Raw genomic sequence first — 26,771 nt, 5'->3', positions numbered from 1 at the left:
TAGTGTAAAACTGGGAAGTTTATTGCTTGTGTATGTTTGAATGAGAGATTCCTTCACAATCTTCAAACTGCACAAGCGCACATTCATCTGAATTGTGTTTCCGCCCATCTTGACGGCAGAGCTATCTTACAGAGTGTGTGTGAGCGAGAGAAACAGAGGCCCAGAGCCCAGTCTGACCACGTATAAAGAAAAATCAAAGCATTCGAAATGTGGCGCAAAGAAAGAAAAAAAGGCCAGACGTTACATTGTAAAATCACATAGCAATTGGTAATTACAGGGAATGCTATACTAACGTTTGATTACAGGATATACAGAAAGAAAAAGCACGAGACGGCACAGATTCTGAGGAGAGTGTAAACCAGACGTACAACAGTCGCTTTTCATTTTACCGTATGTTTTAATGTTAGATATCCGTCCACGCGCTCCTTACTCTCGGACCTCGGACACTGGCATCTCTCAACAGAACCGTGTTTATCTCTGTGTGTGTGTGTGTTTGCACACTGGAATCTTTTTGTACTGAATAAATACAATAGAGACATACAGGGTCGTTACGAGGACTCCGGGGTCGTCTGCTGTAAGAGGGTCTCGGTGGGTGCAGGCATGTCTTTGACTGCAGGGTTAGGTGTGGCATCCAGTATGAGCGCTGGAGTTTGCACGTTCGCTAAGGAGACGGGCGGTCCGAAGTCAGATGGTGCCAGGGAAGATGGCAGCGTGACGCCTGGCATGCTGGGAAGTGTGGAAGATAGAACGGGGTGCATGGGCAGAGGAGAGATGCCAGGCAGGTTCAGAGGAGGAAGAGGGGGCAAACCTACAGAGAGACACGAGCGTTTGCATTAGTGTGATTAAATCAGCACCTTCTCAATTTAAATAAATCACATTCATTTGTTTCACCATTACTGCTTTTCTGTCCCCAAATTTAAAACCTCTTAAATTGACAATTAAGGCCCCGATCACACCAAACGCGTTTTTCAGGTTCGTAGAGAACGGCCCCATCACACAGAACGCTGCGTTTTTTATGTTGCTAGGCAACCACTGAAACAGCTGTCCTGTCAGTCAAGTAAACGTCAAATCAGCCTTTCTGTTGACATTGTGGTAGTTATGGTTTGTGAAGTCGTAAAGCTCCTGGTAACCCGCGAGAACACCACGAGTTTATCCTCCATCATCGCACTCTCCAAGTGTTCAAGGCAAGCAACTGTAGCTTTCATCACAAAACGGAAGGCCCGCCTCTCCACTCATTTGATTGGACAGTGGGAAAAAACGATGACGTTGCGGGCTTTTTCCGCTCGGAGTTGCTTTTTTTTCAACTGCAAAAACACGAGGCGCAGTAGGCGCATAAGTCAAGTCAAGTATATTTGTATAGCGCTTTTCACAATACAGATTGTATCAAAGCAGCTTCACAGTATTAAATTAAAATAATACAACAAGGTTTGTTTCTAGTGGAATTTATTGATTGATAAAATCAAATTAAATATCCCCAAAATATCCCCAACTGAGCAAGCCAAAGGCAACAGTGGCAAGGAACCGAAACACTCCATCAAGTGACCTAATGGTGTCCTAAAACTCCATCAGGTGACCCAATGGAGAAAAGAAAACCTTGGGAGAACCCAGGCTCAGTCGCCGGGCCAGTTCTCCTCTGGCGTTTATGAACTAGAGGCCGGATTGTAGTTTGAACTGTAAGATTAAAAATATTATATGAATGCCTGGCTGAAGAGATGCGACTTTAATCTAGTTTTAAACTGGGAGAGCGAGTCTGAGCAACGAACACTATCAGGAAGACTATTCCAGAGTTTTGGAGCTAAATGTGAAAATGCTCTCCCTCCTTTGGTGGTTCTGGATATCCTAGGTATGACCAAAAGCCTTGAATTTAGTGATCTTAAAGTGCGCGATGGATTATAGGGCGATAGAAGATCCGTTAAATAGACTGGAGCTAAGCCGTTTAGGGCTTTATAAGTCAGTAGCAATACCTTGTAATTAATACGGAACTTTATAGGTAACCAATGCAGTGATGATAAAATCGGTGTTATATGATCATATTTTCTTGATCTAGTAAGAACTCTAGCGGCGGCATTCTGGACTAACTGTAGCTTGTTTATTGAGGATGCAGGACAACCAGCTAATAAAGCATTACAGTAATCTAGTCTCGAGGTCATGAATGCATGAACTAACTTTTCTGCATCAGAAACTGATAGCATATTATGTAGCTTAGCAATGTTTCTAAGGTGGAAAAAGGCTGTTTTTGTAACATATGAAATATGATTTTCGAAAGACAGGTTGCAGTCGAGTATAAATTGAGCATAAACGCTCACTGCCATAGGAAAACAATTGAAAAAAGGCACCTCTCATTGCAAAAAAACGCGTTAGGTGAGATTGGGGCCTAAGACTTTTGTATTACCATTTAAGATATTTAATGTGCTTTTTTACATGTTCATCTTGTAATGTTGCTGTTTGAGCTTGAAAAAGCTGAGCAAAATTAAAAAGTCCCTCCAGCGGGAGTTCTCTACATCAGTAGCCGCGTTTCCATTAACGTTACCCTTCAAATTGCGCTATTTGAAATTGCGAATTAAAAATACGCCCAATGGAAACACGTCAATTTCGCAAAAACTCCCATTTATCGCAAAAAAGTTTTTACGCTCGCATGAGGTGGTTTTTCAGGCAATTCGAAAAATAAATATTTCGCAAAACTGCAATGGAAACAGTTTTTGCGCATTTCCAGGTCACCTGACGTAGATGACGCGGTGTGTTTGGACAGAAGACGAGACAGAGTTCTTTATTAAATTCATAAAAGACAGAAGAATTACAGGAATACTGGATTCTAAACCTCGAAGACATGCCACAATCAAGACCTCGAAGCAGATATGAGGGAGAAACACCCAGAAACTCCTCATATGTGCCGCTCACAAGTATAATAAGGGTCTTTCCTTGCCATTAATGCTTGGAAAACACACATACATCTCCTTCGATTAATAATAATGGCCAGTGCAGTGGCTGGGATACAGTAGGCTACATAAACCTACCAACGTCCGTTGCCATGGTTTTGGAATGATTTTATTTATCGCGAGAGGAAAAAAATGAAGGTTTAGTCGCATAACATCGGTTAATGGAAACGCCGTCATTTCGCAATCGTTTTTTTGTCGACATTTAGAAGAAAAAAAAGAAAAGAAAAAAGAAGAAAAGTTTCACAAAAGTTTTGCGCAAATCTGTAATGGAAAGGCCTACTGTCACTGTTTCTGAACTCCCTGAAACGCCTCCATTGTAGTCTCTGAGTTTTCTTCGGGGAACGAACACGTTACAATATTCCTCATTTAAATAATTACCGCCCAAAGAAGTTAGGCATTCTTTCAGGCATGAAAACCTATTCTAGCAGACTCCAAAAACAAAATCAAGGCTTTGCAAAAGGGCATAACTGGTAGTAGGTTCCCTTTAAAGGGATAGTTCACTTTGAAATTAAATTTTGGTATGTTTTAGCTTACCTCAAGGGCATCCAAGATGTAGGTGTCTTTTTTTCCGCAGTAGTTTCAATTTTGATATTTTTATGTCAAACCGTTCTTGTCTGTCAGTCATATAATGCAGGTCTATGGTCACTGTCTCAAAGAGCATGCACAGAGAAGTCCAAATTAAAACAATTCTAGTTAAAACTAGTTGTCGCCTTGTCTACGGCAGTTCATTGGAACGAATGTCTTTAAGGCGACAACTAATGTATATATCTATGCACCAGTCTGCGTACACGTCAGATCAGATTACTTGGACGTGACTGTGTATAAGAGGTAAAAACGATATAAATACTGTTCGTTTTCTCACACAAACCGCTCGTTTCGTGTCTTAGGCCATCAATGTGTACTTACGATGGGGAATTGTTTAATTTGGACGACGGGGAATTGTTTTAATTTGGACTTCTCTGTGCATGCTCTTTGAGACAATGACCATAGACCTGCATTAAATGACTGACAGACAAGAACGGTTTGACCTAAAAATATCAAAATTGAAACTACTGCGGAAACAAAGACACCTACATCTTGGATGCCCTTGAGGTAAGCTAAAACATATCAAAAATTAATTTCAAAGTGAACTATCCCTTTAAGACTTTGAAATTTGATTGAATTTAAGACTTGTAAAGACTGGAATTTAAGACATGTAAACAAGGACCCGTGAGGACCTTGTTTACATGTCAGTCACACACATGTCAGTTCCTTCCTGCCTAAGTGGGCGGTTCTTAGTCAGAATAAGCTGTAACATGGTATAATGTCTTTAATGTGTAATAATGTATACCTGCTGTATTATGAGGTAACCCACTGATTCCAGCTAAAGATACAGCGCTAAGGTTCGGTAATGGTAGATTAAGGTTCGGGAGGTTAGGCAGGTTTGGCAGGGGAGGGAGACCAGACGGTAAGGACATCAAACCTACAAGCACAAAATGAAAATCATGTATTCACATAACAGAGAATGTGAAAAGAAACTTTTCTTCCAGCTTATATTACTTTCACAAGTGCATGTTCTCTACCTGGCACAGTGGTGGAGGGGTTGACGATGGGAAGGGGACCCAGCCCTGGGGTCACCTGAGTGGGCAGCAGGGGGACTGTAGGAACACCTGCAGATAATGACGATATTTGTATTATGTTAATATTATAAATTATGAGTGATGTAGAAAAAAATATGAAGGAGAGAATAAATGTAGACATTTCACCTGTGTGGAGCTCGCTGGGCATTGAGGGCTGGGCAGAGCTGAGTGACAGGCCGGACAGACTGTCCTCAAGTCCTGTGGGAACAGACTGTGACACAGGGGGCGGAGTCACTGCCGACAGCTGAACCTACACAAAACATCATCGTAGTCAAACGGCAGACCAAATATATTCAAATACGCCATGTGAAATGCACACACACACACACACACTAACCTCCGTGAAGCCATCTTTCAGCGGGCTGGCGGGTTCACTGGGGGTGTGTCCGGGGAAGCTGATTTTCTTGCCCTCTTCGAAGGGCCGAGTTGGGATTCTGTGCAGGTAACCATAGCCGATACCGCAGCCGAGACTGAACGGAGAAAAATAATCACGTCAGAGACACACACACACACACACACACACACACACACACACACACACAGAGGCAGGAACCAGAGGAGAGCACGAGAGTTTCACACACCTGCCCTCTCCACCCCAGGCACCGTTGGGCGTAATGACCACTTCTCTGCAGTTGTCCGTGTCAGTGTTGTAGACGTAGAGTTTCAGGCCTTTGCCCTCGTGGGTTTCTATCAATGAGAATAAGTCCTCTGACTGGAGGAAGAGCACAGCACACAATTAAGACAATACAAATAAATATCACTGAAATGTATGTTGTGATGTATTCTACAATGTTGCAAATTCTGCTGATTTGTAAATAAAATAATGTCATCTAACTGGCTAAAGCAAAGGAGTTGGTAATTTTGCACAAGAGGCCTCGTGACAGTCTTGAACTGTTATTTTAGTATTATTTACTTAATGTATTTTTTGTATATTTTCAGATTTCAAGTCACCTTTATTTATATAGCGCTTTTTACAATACAGATTGTTTCAAAGCAGCTATACAGTGAATAATGCACCAGAGTTTGTTTCTGCTGTACATCAGATCTAGAAGAAAATAGCATCATAGTCCAGCTTAAGTAAGTTCAGTGATGGTTCATTTTCACTGTAAAAAGTTATTAATTTAGTTCATTTATATTTATCTGGAGAAAACAGTGATGTGATATCGTCCAGTTCAGTTCAGTTCTCATATATAATGGTGTCAATGCAGGCAGATCAATATAAGACTGTTGAATATTACATTTTGGTTTCAGTTTTAGTCATTTTGTTATGCATTTATCATTATTGTATATTTTTATTTATCTTTCCTTTATTTTTTAGGAATTTTAGTACCTAAACTTAGTAGCGTTTATCAAAAACTTTTTCGTTAGTTTTATTTAACAACAACAACAACAACAACAACAACAACACTGGTCTTGAAAACTTAAGAATGTGTTTAAAACTATAAAACCAATCAGTTTTCATGTCGTTGTTTTACAGAAAATGTGTGCTCATGAATTTATGGAGTTTATTATAGCGGATTAATTCACAGCTTATTTTTCTTTAAAAAAAGAAAAAACAAAAGTGTAATATGTAGTGAACGAAACATTTAATGAAAAATCTAAATATTTCTAGCAAATATAAAAATGCAAAATGCTAAAAACATATTTTATGACCATGATGAGCACAGCACTTTTTGATCATTTCAGCTCTTTTCTAGGATGCCTGAAGAATCTGCAAGCTGCAGAGCGTGATATTAATTGACAATTTATCCAAAATACAGATGTTTTTGCACAATTATCATGACGTCTGAGAAGAGTTTGTGATGTGAATGAGAGAAATGTACCTCGTTCATGACTGTGTCTGCTCCGATGATGTAGTCGGTGTGTGGTCTTAATCCTGCTAATGCTGCTGGAGAATTTGGTTCCACCTCCTACAAAACAAGTGAAAAACGAGTCAAGGCGAACATTTCTTACAACTCGACCGACCGGTCTGTTTTACGAGAACACACCCATGCTGAAGCACGACTAATTGACCACAAGTTGTTAATCAGAATGAGTTCAAAGCAAACGTGCTGCTATGTTCATCAAGTGCAACCCCGCCCTTACAAAAATATGCAGTGTAAATAAATAACTAATTCCAGCAGTTTTCTCCGATTGTGTTTCACCACTCTTTCATTTGCTCACCAAAACATGCCAGACGTTCTCATTGGCTCCTTCAAAGCTGCAAAAGCGGATGCTGACCCCCAGAAGACCCTGGCCGCCCCACATGTTGCTGGGAGTAACAGTGGCTTCCCGCAGCTCGAGGGTTTTGCTGCTGTACACCAGCATCTTCACAGGTTTCTCAACGCTAGCCTTCAATATGTCTTTCAGCGTGTCGTTATCCTTGTTCTACATAAATCAAAGCAAAAACAACATTAAACAGCAACAAACATACTAGGTAGGATAGTGTAAAATGATGCCATATAACACCATACAAAATGAATGTCAACTACACATTCATTTTAAACTTTAAATAATGTACAGTCCAGGTGTGCATATATCAGATGTTTTACAATGGCTTCAAATGTGGTTCGTCCAATCAGATTTTAGAGTCAGAACTGTCAGTTTTACTGCATTACATAATACCAGTTAATTTTAAAACTATCTAATTCACTGGATTGTCCCAAAATTGGTATTATTACATGGCTATTCAATAAATAAACCAATTTTCCATTCCAAGGCAAATCAAGCTTGTTTCTTTATCAGTTTCTCACATGCTTGTAACTTAAAAACACTGATGAGGTTCGATGAATAGTCAGTTAATTGAAGAGATGATGGATGACCATGCAACATGTGCAACAAACCTACCAGTCTGGTGTTGTTGATGGACACAATGAAGTCAAAGAAGGGTTCAAGACCTGCTCTGTGCCCGGGAGAATTCTCCTGCACCTGCATAACAGAGAAAGGAGACTGGTTATACCATAACATTCAAATAAAAATACCAAACATCAATATCTTCTGGCAAAACTCTAAACTGATAAATATGTGATCATGAAATAATGCTCTTTGCCTCAGGAAAATGTCAACCAACAAAATATGCAGTCCAACCCAAATATCAAAATGGCATGCTGCTCTTACACACGTTATGCTGTTTCTTGAGTAAATTGCTTTAGTTTAGGTCAATTTGAGTTGTGGCAGATGGAAGCTGAACATTTTAACAGCTATGCATAATGAAGCTATGCATAAAGCTTCTTCAACAGCCCATCCACACACAAAAAAATGACATGGCGCAGTAGGATAAATAAAGACTTGCAGGCTATCAGTCTTTGCATGTCAAATGCTGAAAAGAAATCTCTTGACAATTAACAGCAGAGATTTTCATTTAGCCGCGTTAGCATTTAGCCAATGTTAGCAGGCCGCACTGATGTCCCCGCCCTCGATTTGAACTTTCCGCTGCCTGAGAGTCGCGATCTCCCGTATGAGTGAAAGAAAGAGACCGATAGAGCGGACGGGTCTGTAAAACACACTCACTCTGAGAACGTGATAGCCCTCCGAACCACCTCCTGGAATTTCCAAACTCTGCGATCCCCCCATGATCCCCGCTTAGTGTCACCTGTGAGAATATAATCAATTTTATTATTTTTCTCCCAGCTGCCGGTTTTGTGGACAGACACGTCGGAGTCTTCCAGAGATGCGCGCGACGGTTGTGAATGACGTGGCAGCGCAAGGAGGGCTCGTGCTTATGTGGCGCACAGGTGAGACTGCAGCGGTACACACACACGGAGGCATTGATTTTTCATATTATGAATCAGTGAAGCAGGGTCTATTTCTCATTTTTAAGCGTAAAGCAGGTAAACGATTGGATATGCAAGCAACCATACCGCCAGAATACACACTAGTGATGTCCGGTTCGTGAACGAATCGTTCTTTTGAACCGGTTCTTTTTAGTGAACCGGTCTAACCAGTAACGTTACACTAGATCGGACTGAATCGTCCGAAACAGTTCGCGTCTTGCGTCAGCGATGATCCACAACTACTCACTTTCGGACATGCCTGACAGTCCCTCTGACTCGAAATAAACCAATATCCTGGAGTATATTTTACTACAGTAAATCCAACAGTTCACTGAACTGAGTCATGTTGTGCTGAGAGAAGTGATAAGCACGAGCAGCTGATACTGAGCATGCGCGTACTACCGAACGTACAGGTAGCGGTTCTCAATCACCAGTACATAACCGAGAACTGTTTCTTTCGAACACGTTCGACATACTGAGAACCGAGAACCGATGAGCTGATGAGCTCACGGGAGCGATGTTCGTTTGAATCGGATCTTTTTTTAATGAATCGGTTGAGCGGTTCACAAACCAGTCTGAACTCGAGTTGAAGTAAATCTGTTTCGGACAGTCTTCAAAAATGCCCCACTCGTTCTCTCTGCTAATAAAAATAATACATAATTATTTTTGGTGCCTTGCCTCTCCAAAGATTAGATTAAGATAAGTGGTGGATGTATTTTCTAAATATCATTAAAGGCACCATGAAATCAATTGAACAACTATTTTTTTTTAAATGAAATTTACCAGTGTTTGTTATAAATGATTTATCCATGCACAACATTATTTATTATGTCCGCTCCCTCCTGCAACAACATCATTCTCTACTCTGGTGACGTGTTCACTGGCTTGAGGGCGGGGCAACCTGTCACTCACATGGGATCTCAGCAATTGCAAACAATGATCCAACGAACCAATCAATTCCTTTACAGACCAAATCAAGTCCAGTTCTATTCAGAATCATGTTTAGGTGCATGAAAATGTAAAGTCGATGTCCCTAAACTAACAGACCTTTTGGTTTGGTCACATAGATGGATGTCACAGTCCATTGTCACAGTTGTAAACATGATGGACGGCAGAAGGACGATGAACAAATGGGGAAAAAAGTTTATTTGCTAGACAGATTTATTTGTCAATGACAAAAATCATTATAACATTTCAAATAAATGTATCACATTGTGACTGTGTAAAATATGTTTTCTGATTTTATACATTTTACTAGATATAAAACTTAATGAAAACTTTGACAAACAGCTTGAAGTCAAAACATAACTTGTATAACAACATAAATATGCATATCACATCTGCAACACCAGTTCTTTTTGAAATCATGTGTCTTAAGAACCAGAACTGAGGGAGACGAGCAGATCTGAGACAAGCATCCAGTTTCTCAGTGAGGTTAACACAGAGTCAGTTCTTTGGCCCAAGCCTTGACCAGTGGCTTGTTTTGATAGTTTGTTAGGAGGCAGGCTACCGCAAAAAGCTGGTTGATCCTGCCAGAAATGCTCAGAGGGATAACAGTGTCAAACAGATAGATTCCTTTTATTCGCTGAATGATCTTTTCCACATGTATTCTTACCCGTGCAAAGTCCTGAGTGACCAGCAATTCATCGTGAGACAGATGGGATTTGTCACAAAGCAGTCTGTGAACTTTGCAGGGCACTAGGTCTTCGATTCTGAAACCCTCGTCCACCATTACAGCCATGTCTTTATCCAAAAGAGGGATAATTCCAGATTGCCTGAACAATTCTTCGTCTCTGACAGATCCAGGATACAGTGAGGAAACAAAAGTTACAGCACCATGCGGTGACACACCGATCATTCCTTTCATGGAAGTGTGGGACTTACACTGAGAAAACGTCTCGCTCTGTACGAGTAAAGACGAAGGCATCTGACATCTCAGCTCTGTATGGTCAATGATGACTTGGGTGTCAGAGTACTTGCTGAACACACTCGGCATCGTGGCTCTAATTTCCTCAGGAGACATCCATATTCTGACAGCGCCCAATAAGGTGTACAAAAAATTGACCCAACTTTTGATTATCCTGCTGACGGCAGTCTGATGAATGTTAAAGCGATCGCCCAGATCTTTCTCCTTCAGACCCAGCGACAGGTACACCAAGAACAGGAACAGTTCATCGATCAGTGGAAGACATCGGCTCTGGTAGGAGGTAAGTCTTAGAGTTAATGAAGATAATCATTGCCTGGTCATCATAAATTAGATTGACTTAGATATATCAGTGTTCTTTCGGCTGCTGATTTATCAGCAAGCTGCTTTTAAAAACAAAATGTTGTAGTATAAACTTTTAGTATAAAACTAAAACTTTTAGTATTAAGTTTCTCAACTCCAGTCCAGAACAGAATGTCTCTCAAATTAAAACATCTGATTCGACTCATCAGCTTCTTAGGATTTGTTCACTCTTGTAGTTTGGTTTGTTTAGTCCGGACTAAAATAATAACAGTAAAAAAAAAAAAAAAAACTTTAGTCCTGGTCCACCAAGCATTCACATTGGCATTTCAACACCGAACCTAAAGGCATAGGGATATGTTCACAATCCTTACCGAACATCCAAAACAATTCTGTTGTATAGAGACAGAGAGACGCATCATAATCTGAAGACCACGCCCACCGGGGGGGAAACCAATCCAACCGTCTCCATTGACTTTAAATTGCGAGAGGCTGCCTCCTTGTCATTTATGACTTATAACAAAAGACAGAAAAATGCCTAAAAGCTGCTGTGTGACAAGGCGTACAGCAAACAAGCTAAAAAACCCAGAAATACATTTTTATAAGCTTCCGAACCGTAAAAGCCAGCCTTTAAGGAGACAAAAGTGGACACAGGCAATAAGACGTGAAGCATCAGCAGGAAGAATGGGTAAATTGTGGGATCCTGACACTCAGTATGTCTACGTGTGCACTGTGCAGTAAACATTTTGTCACTGTTAAGTCAAATATCCAAATGTCAGTGTTATATATTATATTTATGTAAGCTAAGCTGTAGCCGTTCCAGTGGGCGTAGAGTAGTTCGAGAACTAGTTGCGCTCTGTCTCAATTGATCCACTTTTATGTCCTGAAACAACCGTTTTTTTGGAGTCGACAGCTTATAAAAATGTATTTCTGGGTTATTTAGCTTGTTTGCTGAACACCTTGTCACATAGCAGATTTTAGACATTGTTTTGTCTTTTGTTATAAGTCATAAATGACAAGGAGGCAGCCTCTCGCAATGCAAAGTCAATGGAGACGGTTGGATTGTTTTCCCCCCGGTGTGGGCGTGGCCTAAATACGCTCTGTCTCTATGTGCGTAGCTACATATAATGGTGTTTTGACCAGCTGAGAACTCGTGAAGAGCTTATAAAATGTGTAAAGGAGTCAAAACATCGTCAGGAATCCCTCCGTCACACAAACCAAGATCTGCAGCGAGGAGACGCGGTTCTGATGCCTGTACTGAACTGTGATGAGCAACATCGAGACTATGATGAGTAAAAACAGGCGTGCTCCTTTTTAGCGTCGCATCTTGTGACATCATATCCTGTTTTTGGTGCGTTTACATGTCTTTGATCTGTGTTGCGTTCTGAAACCCATCTTTTTAGCGTCTCGGATTCGGATTGGCATCGTTTACACTTATTCAAATGAGCCACACTAACAGAGCAATCGCACCAGGGTTCGCTTTAATGGATTATTGTGTGAACACACCCATAATGTGTTGTATAGGGATATATCTTAAACACTCTGGAGTTGAGAAACACTGGTATAAATGATGCTTACCGTTTGTCGAGATGGATCAGCTGCCTTGACAGGAGCTTCTGTTGAGCTGGGAGTGGATGGCTGTGTACCAACACGCACAATTCTGCTGGTTGCAGGTTCAATCTGCCTCCAAAATGCCTGTAGATGTCGGTAGCTGGCAAATCTAATAGTGTGAAACAAATATTTCCTTTAAATCCAAACATAACTTATTATTGAGGATAGCCCTGGTAGATCTAGGCTGTTTGTTAGAATAAATTCCAGCATGATCTGAATTTTTAATGGCTGCATTGTTATATCAGCAGTCCTATGTAAATCTCATATTGCTTTTATTCATTTTGGGACCCTAAATTCAATTTGTTCATCATATGAGTGAGTCACTTCAGAAAATTTGTACTGAAACCGCTCAATTCATATGGATTAGTTTTACGATATCTTTATGAACTGTCAATGGAGGGACAGAAACCTCTAAGAGATATTCATTTGTGTTCAGAAGATGAATGAAAGTCTTATAGGTTTGGAGCAACATGGGGGTGAGTAATTCATTTTTGTGTGAACTATCCCTTTAAGTTGGTCTCATTGGTCACACACAGTATAAAGGTTATCGATTGAATGAGTGAACACAATGTAGGTCAGCAACAAAGTCATCATAACCACAGGGGTATGCAAGATAACTATCATATGACACAAATACGTACCTGGTATAGAATCTAATGTCATCATCCGATGCTGAAAACCTCTCCAAGCCAAACGACTGCTTCAGTGTCACTTCTTCCAGCCTCTTTTGCAGCTCTTCTATCAGCAGCTGCTGGGCCTCTATTTTCTCATATGCTATATCCAACGCTGATGGTTCTGGTTTTGCATCGTAATCGTGGCACTGAAGCAACAATTCAACATCCATGTTTTCCTTTCCAGTTCCTTCATCCTCCGGACGTGGTCTTCTTCTCTCCCAGACACTGCCTGCCGGTAAAGAGTAATCGTTCCAGGCGAACAACACAGGGACAGCCCCCTCTCTCAGGTGTCGTCGCCCACCCTGAATAACATCCGTGGAAACGAAATGTCTACTGCAGACTGTCGTGGTCCTCTTAACTATCAAATTCTCACGTCTCACATTTCGCATCCATAGTTTCCTTAAGGTTTCGTCCTTTGGGATGTGGTGGAAACTAACGGTGGAGTTGAACTTCCCTGACACCGCGCATTTAGGCACACAACAGAAGTCGCTGTTAGGATTATCCCGCTTCTGGTACTTTGGTGGTTTTGACGAAGCCATTTTCCTCTCAATAACATTCAGATATTAAAATAAAATAGTGTAAACATAGAATGAACTAGCCAGGTTAGCAGATATGGCATGGCAACGCGCCATTTTGTTTTGTTTTTGTCAACGCGCAACAAACTTCCGTTTTCTGTAAAACAGGTCGCATCACTTCCGGTTCAGGTGAGCCGCTTTTCTCAAGATGCATATCCACCGCATATGCAGATTCATATATATATATTTTTAAATTATTCTTCTCACAAACATTCGAACATTTAAATCGAATAAAACGACGACAATAAAAATAACTAGCTAGGTTATATGATTAGTACAAAGATATCGGGGTCATTTCACTTTCTCCAAACCGGATGTGTTGAGAGCAGGTGTCCGGTTTTTTTTTTTTTATTTTTATTTTTTACCCTGTCTACATATTTGTTTATGTGTGTACTGTACACTTGTTTAGTTTGTTCCTTCTATTTCTGTGTCTACACTGCCTTAATAAAAAAAGAGCAGTTTTCCGGATTTGTCACGTGACATTCTTCGACATTTAGCCTACATTCAGGAATAAATATGCTACAAGTAAATAAGTAGGCATTAGCCTTTATGCCATTTTGAGAGTGTAGTCAAATAGAGATTTTTGGAAATGTATAAATAAAACTTAATAGAAAAAAATATATATATAAATACCAATGTGCGTGTACTAAATAAAAATTATGCTTTTTGTAACTTATCTCTTACATTAAATTAAATACCTGTATAATAAAGTTTTTAGTATCATTATTCATGTGTCAATGATTGTCCAGTAGAACACAGACAACGTTCTCACATTTTACCACTTACAAATTATGTAGTCTTCTTGAACTATGTTGTGTTAAAGGGATAGTTCACCCAAAAATGAAAATTCTGTTATCATTTACTCACCGTCAAGTTGTTCCAAACCTGTATAAAGAAGAAGATATTTTGAAGAAAATCGGTAATCAAACAGTTGTAATCCATAGTATGAAGAAAAAATCCCATTAACTTTTTGGTTAATACCGACATTCTTCAAAATATCTTCTTTTGTGTTCAACAGAAGAAAGAAATTCATACAGGTTTGGAACAACTTGAGGGTTAGTAAACGATGACAGACGTGTCATTTTTGGGTGAACTTTCCCTTTAATGTTAACGTGGGGTTCAGCGCCCTCTGGAGGGAGTCAAATGTTTTCAGGTCTTCATTTCTGTGTGACACTGCCTCCCTGTGGCTGATACATTACAGTAGAAGAACATACAGGCCAATAAAAGGAAAACATGATAAGCGATCTTTTATAGAGTCATGCTTTTGCAAATGTTTTACAACTGAACTTTTCTCTAATCTTTGCATCATTTAATATACAGAATTTGGCTCCTCGGCTCTCTGATCTGATAGTCTGATTATTCACTGCTATATGTAACTTGGCATATGAATATGGTAATATTTCAGCAGTGCTGGGTAGATTACTTACAAATTATAAACGCAGCTGGTTAAAATAAGAATTAAATAAAAGGAAACACGAACGATCTCAAGTGTGAAAGCTTTAAAATAAAAGAGTCAGATTTTACATTTCAAAAAGACGACCAACAGAACATTCTTATAGTTTAGTAGCTTTTATTGTGTTAATAACAGTTTACATATAGTGATTGCATTTTAAAGTGCCAGCCTTACCGAGGAGACCAGATCGCCCTCCTCACATTCAACATTTACAGTCAACAATTTACTGCAATAGAGGAAAAAGATTATTGTGCATTTGTCAAAAACATTGAACATTAAATAAAGTTCCAAAGACAACAGTTGAATCTTAATACAGCAGTGAAATATCAATAAACCTTTAATAAATATTTATATTATTAACACAATCTTCCAGCATCCAGAGGACATCATTTCCATCCTTCCCTCTAAGTTTGTGCTTTTTGCTTTATTGTTTTCTTTTGTGGTTTCTTCTCTTTATATATATATATTTATATGATGCTATAATCGCCTGAGTTGAATATCAATAATCAGCATTAAACATCTGGTTACTAACCTTCAGATAATTGATAGGATTGCTTGTAACATTCAGTCAAAGATACACAATAACATTATAACACTAACACACTGATTGCACAGAGTCAAGGGCCTGAACAACAATAAACATATACAATATATTCATATTTACTGTATATAAATGTCTATAGATTCATCCTATAATTTATATGCTTGCTTATTTCAAAGAATATCGAGTATATTGTAAAATGTATGGCACTAGTTCTGTCTTTGGCTCACAAGTACACTACAGGACTATTAAACATTAACCTAAACTTTATTGATTATATATATATATATTGTCTTAAAGTACAAATGAAGAACCATTACAAATGGGAGAAATACTGAACCTTTAAACACTGCTCGGCTCACAATATAAATAAAGGTCTTTGTTTATCTATTTTTATATCATTTCAAACGGAAAATTCTTGAATATGTTTCACCTCACAAAGGTGTTGATTAACCACTTTACATGACCTACTAACAAGGTAAGTTCTAGAAACACAACACTAAAATACAGATCAACCACTGGTTCACACACACAGACCCCGCTACTACACAGAAAGGGCTTCGAGCTTCATTAAAAGGGTGGTGCGCCTTTGCTCGTCTTTATCTTGTATTTACAAACCCGAAGCGCCGGCTGTTACACATGATCCCAGTGGACTTAAACTGTGCTGTAAGGTGACCGTGTAGTTATACTAGGGAAAAGCTTGCTTCCGCCATGGAATAAAACAATAAAATTGCTTTAAAAAAAAAAAAAGATTAATTGTGAGTTTATCTTACAATTCAGATTTTTTTTCTCCCAGGTAAATTTGTTTTATTTGTAATTGCGAGTTTATATCTCACAATTCTGACTTTATTATTTGCGATTCCACATTTTTATAACTCTCAATTCTGACTTTTTTTTCTCAAAGTGTGTCAAAAAAAGTCAGAATTGTGAGATATAAACTTAATCGCAACTTTTTTTCTCGTAATTGCAAGTTTAGGCTATATCTTACAATTCTGACTTTTTGCTCGCAATTGCGAGTTTTATTTGTAATTGCGAGCTTTTCATAATTCAGAATTTTATTCTACCAATTATAACTTTTTATTTGTAATTTATTTGTAAATTCTGCGAAAAAAATCTGAATTGCGTGTTATAAACTCGAAAATTGCGAGAAATAAAGTCAGAATTGTGATATAAGCTCGCAATTATAACACACTTCTTTTTTTTTTTACAATTATGATGTTTTTCTCGCAATTGCAAATTTTTATATTAACTCTCAATTCTGACTTTTTTTCCCAGAATATAACTTTTGTGAGTTATAAAGTCTGGATTCTGAAATATAAACTAACAACTGCAACAAAAAAAAAGTCAGAATTGTGATATAAACACTTTTTTTTCTTACAATTATGATGGTTTTCCTCGCAATTGCAAGTTTATATCTCACAATTCCAACTTTATTTCTCACAATTCCAAATTTTTATGATACATCTCAATTCTGATTTTTTTTCTCAGAATATATCTTTTGTGAGTTATAAAGTCAGGATTCTGAAATATAAACTAGCAACTGCAACAAAAAAAAGTCAGAATTGTGAGATAAAAATGTTCCTTTTATTCCAAGGCGGAAACATGCCTCCATGCTAAACAGGCTATGCAATCTGTAAGTAAAAGATCTACAGACACTGAGAAGAAGGACAGAACATATTGGACCACAACACGACGTCGAAACATAGCCATTAAATGTGTAGAGCGCACGACTGTCCCGTCGAGTGCCTGAGCCTCTATTATACACAGAGCTGCAGTTCCCTGCTCTTACACGTCATGACCCAGCCTCTCGATCTCGTCGATCAGGAAATCGATGTCTGACATTGTGACGGCATGATTGGAGACCACCATTCGGAAGAAGTTGACTTTGTCTCCCTGTGGTTGGTATCCTACCATGGTTGTGCCGCACTCCATCATCAATGCCTTGATCTTCGGCGCCACCTGCAGGGGAAACCAGAGTAATTACGACACATGCTACTCTTGTTACTCTTGATTTGGTTGTTATATGAGATGATGAAGTACCCTGTGTAGCTTCTCCCGTCGTTCGTCTCCGTGTGGCATGCCACGCAAGCTTGGTGGAATATACCAGAAGCAAACATTTGTGTGCTGGGGCTGTAGAGAGCAAAAGAAAATCAATAACAAAAGCCATTACATCCAGTGTTAGGTAAGCAGTTCTTTCAATCTATAAATATGTGTGTTCCAGATACAAACCTGGCCCTCAAAGACCATTTCATATCCCTCACGGTTCTTGATTTTATTGTAGAGATATTCAGAAAGCTCCAGGCATCTGTCAATGTGCTGCTCAAACCCAATTGTGCCCTGCATGGATAAAATTCACCAGGCACAATAAAAATGTTTTTCTCTACAAAATACTTAATGCTAGAGCCACATAACTGTCTTCATATTAAAAGTTGAGGTAACACTTCATTTTAAGGTACATGTACTTACTATTGCAATAACAGTAAATTATGCATAATTACAACTAACCCCAAACCAAACCCTAACCGTAACCCTATAGTAATAACTATAGTTAATTAATACTCATGGAAAGCAAAATAGACTATATTGCAAATCTCAGTTTGTATTGTCGCAAAAAGTGGGATATATTTATATCCAACTTTTTTTCACATACATACAGTATGCGAAAAAGGTACAGCAATATATAGCCTACTACATAGCAAATCCCAACTCTTTGATTGTTTACATCATCATAAAATGTAACTGTATAATCGCATAGGTCTATATATAAGTTGAATGTATATATATACAACTTTATTCGCATACATACAGTACACTCATGTAAAGCAACTGCATACATGCTTTTATTTAGTCACAAAATGCAACTATACTATTGCCCAGCTCTTCATATGAAGTTGGATATATAAGTGTCCAACTTTATCCGCATGCGCTGATATACTATATAGCAAATCTCAACGGCTTGATTGCTTTTATTGTGGAGAAATGTAAACTATACTCAGCTCTAATCTGCTGAATGTGACTAAGACATGAAGATATTATAAACACTGAAACATGATTTTCTTTAAAGTTGTTTCAAAACAATATATATTGTGAAAATCGCTATGCAAATAAATTTGACTTGACTTGACTTGACATAATAGCGGCTGCTGTGACCCACCTTGGCCTTCCACATGAGCCAGAATTTGAAGATGTCTACATGTCTGCCACACTGGATGGCCTTGTCTCCGGTGTCGTAGTTCACGTCGTACTGTTTGTCAGGTTGGAAGAGGTATCCAGCACACATGGAGTTGCAGCCCTGCAGAATGCCCTGAAACAGAAGCACAGCGTATTCAAGTCCCTCTCAAATGTGATCAAGTAGCTGTATTAACTTGATCTACATGCATTCATTTAGCAGATGAGTATAGCCACATGAGTTAGGTGTGTAACTGCATTGCCAAGATTTCTGTTTAGACTTGAAATTAACACTCGCCAAGCGCCATGTAAGTAAAAATCGGCGTTGAGGACGAGTATATGAAACGGTGTCACTCGCCGGTTGGCCTGTAACATTTTTATGAATTCTAACAATGCATGAACTTGAACGACGCAATTGGCATGAAAGTTTAAGCCTAGAATATTTTAATATTCAAGCGCAAGAAGATGCAAAAGGGATACATTTCGTTTCTCGCTCTAGGTGGAAAGTTTTGTTTGCGAACCCATCTGAAGCGCGCGCACAAACACTAAGCTAAGCTTTCATGTCTTCTTGCACTGGATCAGACAAATTCACACAAAATTATGTAAAAAAAATACCAAGTATCCTAGCAAACACAGTCAGTTATGTCTTAAAGCTACACTGTGTAGTATTTTCTCCCATCTAGCGGTGAAATTGTTTATGACTACCAACTGAATATTACTTTCTAGCCCCTCCCATTCCGAGGGCGCTTTAACTCCTACGGTGGCCGTATTATTTCAAATCTGCCGGCAGTCGCGAGTAATCTCCCCCTCGCATTCGTCACGGCGCCACTGAGTGTAAAAATGCGAAGGGCGAAGCTTGAATTTCCAGATATGTCCCTCTTTGGCTAATGTATTTTCAAGATGGAGGCGCAAAATGGCCATGGCATGGTTCGTATGTATTCTAAATGGCAGATTCTACGCTTACGTGAATTCTTCATTAGTTGGTAGAAGTAATTACACATTAATGAGCACATATCATTTTGAAAGAACAAAGTGTTTTTTTTGCTAAGAATCAACTTAAAAAATTACACAGTGTAGCTTTAAGTGAATGTAAACAGTTGAGAAAGTATATTAGATCCGTGCATTCACTCTTAAAGTGACAGCAGCCTAATATTCCTGATGCCGTATGTGTTTTTAATGTTAATCAAATAACAAAGGACAAAGATAAAAATCACTCACTGCTCTTGACTAAACAGCTTTTGTAACTTTAATAAGGATTAATTAATACAGATGTTTAATTTATACAGTGAAGACTATGCAATGTCGTTTTACATTTGCGTACTTTTAGTACAGTTCTGTACCTGAAAACTACTGTCAGACCTGAAAAGCCTGAAAAGCTCTGGGGTGCGTTCTCCGATAACGTTGTCTCTTAGCGCGCTACGAAGACTCAAAAGGTACACCTTAACTACAGGTATACATTTCCTACGTGTGTTCTCCGAACTATACCTTAGGATGTTGCTTAAGGTAAACCTTCTTAAGTTCGACCTTAGCAGGTGCTGTCCATGGTGGAGGCCCTGAATAGGTTGATATCGATGCCTCGATGATCGATTGTGCGCTCTTTCCTTCACAGCGGTATAGGTAAAGTATTGAGAAAACAATGTTCTTTATAAAGAAGCGTTTTAGAAATAGTACAAACTGCATTTATCGGGGCTCATTGAAATATGTACATGCAGAAATAAATATGAGTATGTGTTTATAATTTAGCAAGTGTGCAATCCCAAACCCTCACGGCCATAAGTGTGTTAATGATCTCCACAACGTATGCTGATTATCCACCAGCCATGTAGTTGACATACACTAACTGGCTCCGCGGACGGCGCCGTCTTTGATTTAAAACAAGTACTCGTTGTCTCGCTGCCATAGCTACAAAGTTTGTGTAAACTCATCTTTCTTTATATAGACTCCTAAGCCTTTTCTGTCAAATGATTCGCCAGCTGATGTGCCTTAGGATAGTAATTAAAAAAGCTAACAACCATTAGTGTATGGAAACTTTATTAATGAACTCACTTCCATACACTGGGTGTGCTATAACAACTTAAGTATTTTATGTGTAAAATTTTAAAGTAAAGTAAAAATGTAATTTTAATACTAAATCAGATTTTATATTAAATGTTCATATAAAATTTTCTATGTGTAATTAAACTGCGATGTAAAAAAGCTTTTTGCGTAGTGGTGGCCACTAGCGGTATGAACCGTCAGCAGCGATAAGGTATAGCTAAGAGCGCTCCAGACCAACCTTACGAACGTATGACTTACAGAAGGTATACTTAACTAAGAAGGTTTCGGAAACCACGTATTAACGATAAGGTACTTCTTAAGGTACAACTTAAGAACGACGTAGCGTTAAGGTAGTTTCGGAGAACGCACCCCTGTTTATTTAATTTGTATCTTTGTTATATTGTATTTATTTGTCCTTTTGCTTGTAATTTGATTATTTGTTCTTATTTTTTTACTGACTGTTTACTTGTCTTTAATAATGTTTTTAATTTATATTAGTTAAGCTAGTAGTTTTAGCTGTGGTATCAAAATTGCATTAGAGAATTGTGAATTTTCACTTTTTTCACCAATTTTGTTTACAATAGTGTATATGTCTGTTTATGTCCAAGTCTCACCTTGTCTCTAACCAGGATGGCTGAACATTGCAACGGTACACCCATCATCTTATGAGGGTTCCATGTGACAGAGTTTGCCCTGAAACAAACAAACGAGTGGAGTTTCAGCTCACCCTGCACCTTACCTGTGATATACAGTCATTTTAGCACCTCATCGCCGATGGTTTTTACATACCTCTCAATGCCGCTTAGCTTGTGACGGTGTTTCCTGGACATCAACAGTCCTCCGCCCCATGCGCCCTGGAGATTTATTCATTTATTCAGTGATATATTCATGTATTTATCCTGAAAGCACTGATTGAAAATGCATGCATTTGAGTCAAACTTACATCCACGTGCAACCACAGGTCGTACTTCTCGCAGATGTCGGCAATGTCATTGATGGGATCGAATGCTCCATATACCGTGGTACCAGCCGTCGCATTCACAAACAGTGGCACGTAACCCTAAAATACACATTTAAAATCACATTCACTGTTGATAGTGCATGGCCTAAAGATAATGCCCTAACAGCAGAGTGCCACTTCATCAACAGAAGCACAAAAAGATCAAATCATCCATCAGCTTGAGGATACCTGCCCCGGTATTGATCCACTGAACTCTTCAGGCACAGAGGGTAAATACGCTCACTCACTTGTCTCAAGAGCACAGAACAGAGCAGTGTAGTCTGTGCATTTACACACCTTCTGTTTAGCATCAATGATCTTGGCCTCTAAGTCAGCAGGTATGACACGCCCCCTAAACAAGACAGCCAATTAGGTATAAGTGGGAGGGACTATAAAAGCAAATAAAATATAAGCTTTGAAAGAAAGTAACCAAGTGCTTATATATATATATATATATATATATATATATATATATATAACATAGTTTTGAGCTTTTTATTCTTATATAACTGACAAAGAACTGCACTGTCATGATACCTCTCATCTGTCTTCAGGAGAATGACGTTTTCTCTGCCAAATCCCAGTACAGCTCCAGCCTTTTTGATTGAGTAATGACTCTGCAAAAAAATAAGCAAGTGTTGCCAGTCAACCAAAATGGCCAAAATACTATCGATAGAGAATGCAATTAATGTAATCATTCACACTTACACGACAAAAATAAATATATGACCCCCAGAGGGAGACAAATCCTCTGTTTAACTGCCGTGTGCACTTACATGTTCAGATGTGAAGAGCACGAGTCGTGGTGCTGCTGACATGCCTTTGGTTTTGACTTCTGGGAAATACTTATACCGTGCAACCATCACACTGTACATGTTTGATATGGCACCACCTGTGAACAGATGAGCATTCAGTGTATTTCAGCACCACTCACAGCTGTGGTCAAAGGAACTAAGCCAACATGAAATGTCATCATTGCCTATTTTTATGCATAATCTATGGTCATTGTTTTATTATATGTTTTTGGGTGAACATCATACGTTTGTAATATTAAATCATTTTGTTTGTTATTGATTATTTCGACTGATTATTCACCTGGAGAGAAGAGTCCATCGCCATCCCCGTTCGGCCAGCCAATAATCTCTCTCATCTTCTTTAGGGTCAGCTGCTCCATCAGAACAAACACGGGCGCGATCTCATATGTGAACCTGAACACAAAAACACCAAATTAAATTTGGTCAATATGAGATTCGTTTGAGATTCGAATTTAGTAGGCTTTATTTAGTCACAAGTAGACACATATTTTTGCTTAGTTTAACAACCAAATCACAGTGTAAAGAAAATATAAATAATAAATTAAATTACACTTTTTCACCGCCAAAAAAATAATCACATTATTTTAATTGGTGGTTTTTGATTGGCGAGTTAGTTTTGGAACTCGATTCTGATTGGCTTTCCAAGAATGCTGACGCTGATTTATAGCTATATGGCGTTAAGATAACTCGATAAGCTTAAATATGGAAGCTTAATGTTTCCGCCACAGAATAAAAAATAAAAAAGTTAGCCTAATTGCGAATTTTTATCCCACATTTCTGACTTTTTTTCGAAGAATTGCATGATTTGACTCACAATTGCGATTTATAAAGTCAGAATTACGAGACTAAACTCGCAATTGCGAGAAAATAATTTCGTCAGAGTTTACTGAAACAAGCTGTGTGGTGTTTTTCTTTTATTTATTTATTTTATGAAATTTGACTTGGTTATGAGGTTCGTTTGAGATTTATATTCATGACATTCATAGCTACTTATGTTCTGCTTCTCCAAATCGTCAAAATCAGGCAACAGCTACTTCAGAGATTCACAGTCCCTGCAGACATTACACACTGTTCCGACAGAGGAACATTCTGTCCCTCTCGGCTGCTTTGAATATCGCTAATTAAAAGACGGCTGTGATAGATTAGATAAGGGCTCATTTCAGGGTGTTTTAATGAAGGGAGTCGGTATTCTGATGGCTATCTGTCCGTCTAAATGCAGGAGTAACTTCAGTCTGACGGGGGACAGACAGCGTGTAAATGAGGGGACGGCTGCGCGCGCCTGATAAGAACACACTCCCGCACAAATCCATCTCATTCAGAGAAGAGAGGGACAAGAGTGTGATGAACACAAGTAGGACAGGGAACAGCCCCGGGCAGACTCATTGTTCAGCTCCGTCACAAAAGGAACAAAGATTTAAGACACTAAAAATAACCGAGAATCATCAATAACATGCAGCTAAAACATGATTCCGGCTGTCATAATGTCATATAAATAGAACAATGTATTTTCCCGCAGATCTTACACGTGTTGGATTTGACAAATTGCATTTTCATGTACAAAGGAGGAGAAACCAACCGGAAATTTAATACCTGTCTGAATATTGTGGTGGCACAATGTATATCGGGACCTTTTACCGAAATTGTGTCATATAGCCTACATTTGCATAACACAAAGTCATAATCACATGCTCACTATAAGCACAATATGCTGATCAAAAGAACAAGAGATGATCTATCATTTTTGTTGTGATTGTCTTATTAATGGATAAAAGCTACATTTAATTGAAAAGTGATTTTTGAGTAAATACTTGTGTAAAGTGTTTTAATTCTTAATTCAGCATCTCATTTGCTGTATTATGCACTGAATATATCAGCATTATATTTGCCTATGTTGGTCTCTAGATATCAATATCGGCATTAACTACTGAAAATCGTTTATCATAAAGACAAAAGGGCTTTTAGCAACACCACACAAGCTCGTTGAAATCACAAGAAATCAGCCAAAACACCACTCAAATGTAATGTAAAAACCTCTTTTTTGTCTTTTATGTGAAGCTATTTTGAGGGTCTATGGATAATTCTTTGTGTGCGTGCGTGTGTATGTGTGTGTCAGTCCATTAGCTGCCGGTCAGTGTGTGTCACCGCTGATGAGAAATAATGGGTCTAAATTAGCCACGGTGAATAATGACAGAAGAAGCAGCATTTGCAGCCTGTCCATTCACTCTTCTTCTCACAAAGCCCTTTCTTTGTGTGTGTGTGTGTGTGTGTGTGTGTGTGTGTGTGGCAGCAGCTGAAGCGACAATCTCAGCAGTGCAGAAATGAAACATTCTAAAACATTGCAGGTGAAATCCTTCAAAATGGGGCAGAGAGCAGTGGGAGGCGAACACAACAGCTTTATCCCTCGAGCTACAAGACGGCATAATGTGGGAGAGAAGGAGAAATGTTTATCCCGAGATTTTGAGCGGCTGAAAAAGAACTAATCAACAGAGAGACTCCCACACTCTCATCTAGTGAACTAACACACCTCTGCCATTAGTACTTCATGTAAAAGCACTGTCATGACTCCATCTACCATTGAATACAAATATAGTGCTTTTTAACATCATATCCATGCTTTAACAGGAATAAGATGTGAAGAAAGGGCAAAATTCAAGGTTTTATACAGGAAACCGCCCAACACCATCGATCACCTCTTGACTTCTCAAATGTCAGTAGCACTTGTGAATGTTTTTATTCATACTGTTAAAAATAGCATAAAGCAAATGTCACAAAGAAAACACTACAGACTAGTGAGCTGCCTTGGTGTCTACTGCATAAGAAAAAAATGTGAACAATGAATTCAGATATGGTGTTCATATTAGGATTGTGTTCATATGGATGTAGTCAGTCAAACAAATAGTGTTATTCATGCAAAAAAGCAAAATTGTAAACACACATATTGGGTAAAATTTGGTAAAGTTGTTTGGAAAATGTTTTTTTCACTGAGCTTATCTCTCTGGGAATGCCTTTTTATATGTGCCCTTCAAGTGGAGTTGGAAATATTGGAATTCTGAGTTCTAAGCAGATTAATGACTGAGCAATGTCATATTTACAAGTGGGGAACTCGGAATTCTACCAGTTGCCAAGGTGTGATGTCATAAGGGTCATGTCAAACTGAAACATGGTGGCAACACTGGTCTATAATATAGATAATAAATGGGAAGCAAGTCTATCCACCTTAGGCTATTTGGCACCTTATTCATAGACATAGGAGGCACAAGCCGCTGTAAATAACTATAAGAATAACAAAGTGTAGTTAACAGTAAAACTATTTGTACTACAAAGCAGTGTTTATGATTATGATAATACAGCGAGCTATATAGTTGTACGGGAAACGCACCCATGGTTTCGGGAAACAGTCGTGACTAGCTAGTTGATTTCTACTATGGTAGTGAAGCATCGAGTTACATCGTTGTACGGGAAACAGCATTTTCATTTCCCATTGCACGGGGCCGGATAGGAAAAGTAAATGCTAAAATAAAGTGTTATTTCATGCATTTTTAGTAAGATGAGAAAATGTTAATGTTCTAATATGTTGTATATAAAATAGTTTCTCTCATGTTGATGCTGGAAGTGAATCACACATTTAAGTTACAAATGGCCAAATCCGCTCTTCCGTTAAAAATTATGTAAAGTTACTCAGTTTGCTTAATGTAAAAACATTTAGTTGTGATACCATGTATAAAAAAGTGCATAGAAATGAATCATTTTCACAATTTTGAATTCAGATAGTTATTTGGATTTATTCGCAGTAAAATTATTTTCTTTTGTTTAGGCTACTTCCATCCGACTCGGAGGTTCCTACATGGCAGCATTACATGTTCTACTGCTTTAGATTTAGTCCAAAATGGGATATAGGGCAACATAAACAGATTTCATGTCAGAAGAGCATCTATGATGCCCTAAAATACTGCTATAGGCAGCTCACTTTATTTAAACAGATCCTATAAGTTCTTTAATGTTTTCAGCTCTGCTCTTTTCTCTCTTTTGCTCTCTTCCTCTTCGTATGTGGCATGAATTAGCTTAAGAGGATATTAATCAAAGTAATTCCCTATTGCAAAAACCCATTGTTCATAGTAATGGCTATTTAACAAGGCCTTTCTCATCGTAAGTGACTTCTATTATAAGAAGCTCTCTGTTTATATTAAGAAAGACAGCTGTAATGAAGTGCTCGGTCCTCTGAGATCAAAATGGCCTCTGGGAGTGAAATGCGATGGCCAGACTGTTCAGCCCGCAGGGACACACACGCTCTCCGACTGGCTGGTCCCAGCTGGCGCACACTTCCTACCAGCCCACAGTCACACACAATCAATGGGCTGTTAAATAG

At 38.7% G+C, this 26,771-nt stretch overlaps 3 protein-coding genes across 4 annotated transcripts in view; all 3 read right to left on the bottom strand.

The window, feature by feature from the left end:
* On the bottom strand, positions 1-8,431 carry gorasp2 (golgi reassembly stacking protein 2). Its single transcript, XM_084425557.1, has 10 exons — positions 8,045-8,431; positions 7,382-7,462; positions 6,719-6,922; positions 6,379-6,465; positions 5,137-5,267; positions 4,893-5,025; positions 4,682-4,805; positions 4,499-4,585; positions 4,267-4,398; positions 1-808 (listed from the first exon to the last, which is right to left on the bottom strand). Exons 1-10 carry the CDS (start codon positions 8,105-8,107, stop codon positions 549-551), a joined length of 1,302 nt encoding a protein of 433 aa, XP_084281683.1. The 5' UTR covers positions 8,108-8,431; the 3' UTR covers positions 1-548.
* A 994-nt stretch (positions 8,432-9,425) lies between these two features.
* On the bottom strand, positions 9,426-13,695 carry LOC311301511 (uncharacterized protein). The gene is made up of 3 exons (XM_084426704.1): positions 12,784-13,695; positions 12,110-12,251; positions 9,426-10,504 (listed from the first exon to the last, which is right to left on the bottom strand). Exons 1-3 carry the CDS (start codon positions 13,353-13,355, stop codon positions 9,743-9,745), a joined length of 1,476 nt encoding a protein of 491 aa, XP_084282830.1. The 5' UTR covers positions 13,356-13,695; the 3' UTR covers positions 9,426-9,742.
* Positions 13,696-16,264: 2,569 nt separating this feature from the next.
* gad1b (glutamate decarboxylase 1b) overlaps positions 16,265-26,771 on the bottom strand; it is a 21,858-nt gene continuing 11,351 nt past the window's right edge. For both annotated transcript variants that reach the window (XM_084426987.1, XM_084426986.1), the window contains 11 exons: positions 22,686-22,798; positions 22,367-22,482; positions 22,128-22,207; positions 21,888-21,942; positions 21,534-21,650; positions 21,380-21,444; positions 21,205-21,283; positions 18,540-18,689; positions 17,615-17,722; positions 17,426-17,515; positions 16,265-17,344 (listed from right to left, as the gene is read on the bottom strand). In XM_084426987.1, coding sequence (XP_084283113.1) covers positions 17,171-17,344; positions 17,426-17,515; positions 17,615-17,722; positions 18,540-18,689; positions 21,205-21,283; positions 21,380-21,444; positions 21,534-21,650; positions 21,888-21,942; positions 22,128-22,207; positions 22,367-22,482; positions 22,686-22,798 — 1,147 coding nt within the window. In that variant the 3' untranslated portion in view covers positions 16,265-17,170. The remainder of the gene's footprint in view (positions 17,345-17,425; positions 17,516-17,614; positions 17,723-18,539; positions 18,690-21,204; positions 21,284-21,379; positions 21,445-21,533; positions 21,651-21,887; positions 21,943-22,127; positions 22,208-22,366; positions 22,483-22,685; positions 22,799-26,771) is intronic.

The sequence above is a fragment of the Rutilus rutilus genome (assembly GCF_951802725.1).
Source record: "Rutilus rutilus genome assembly, chromosome: 12".
NCBI lineage: Eukaryota > Metazoa > Chordata > Actinopteri > Cypriniformes > Leuciscidae > Rutilus > Rutilus rutilus.
This window is presented reverse-complemented; position numbering and strand designations above follow the sequence as displayed.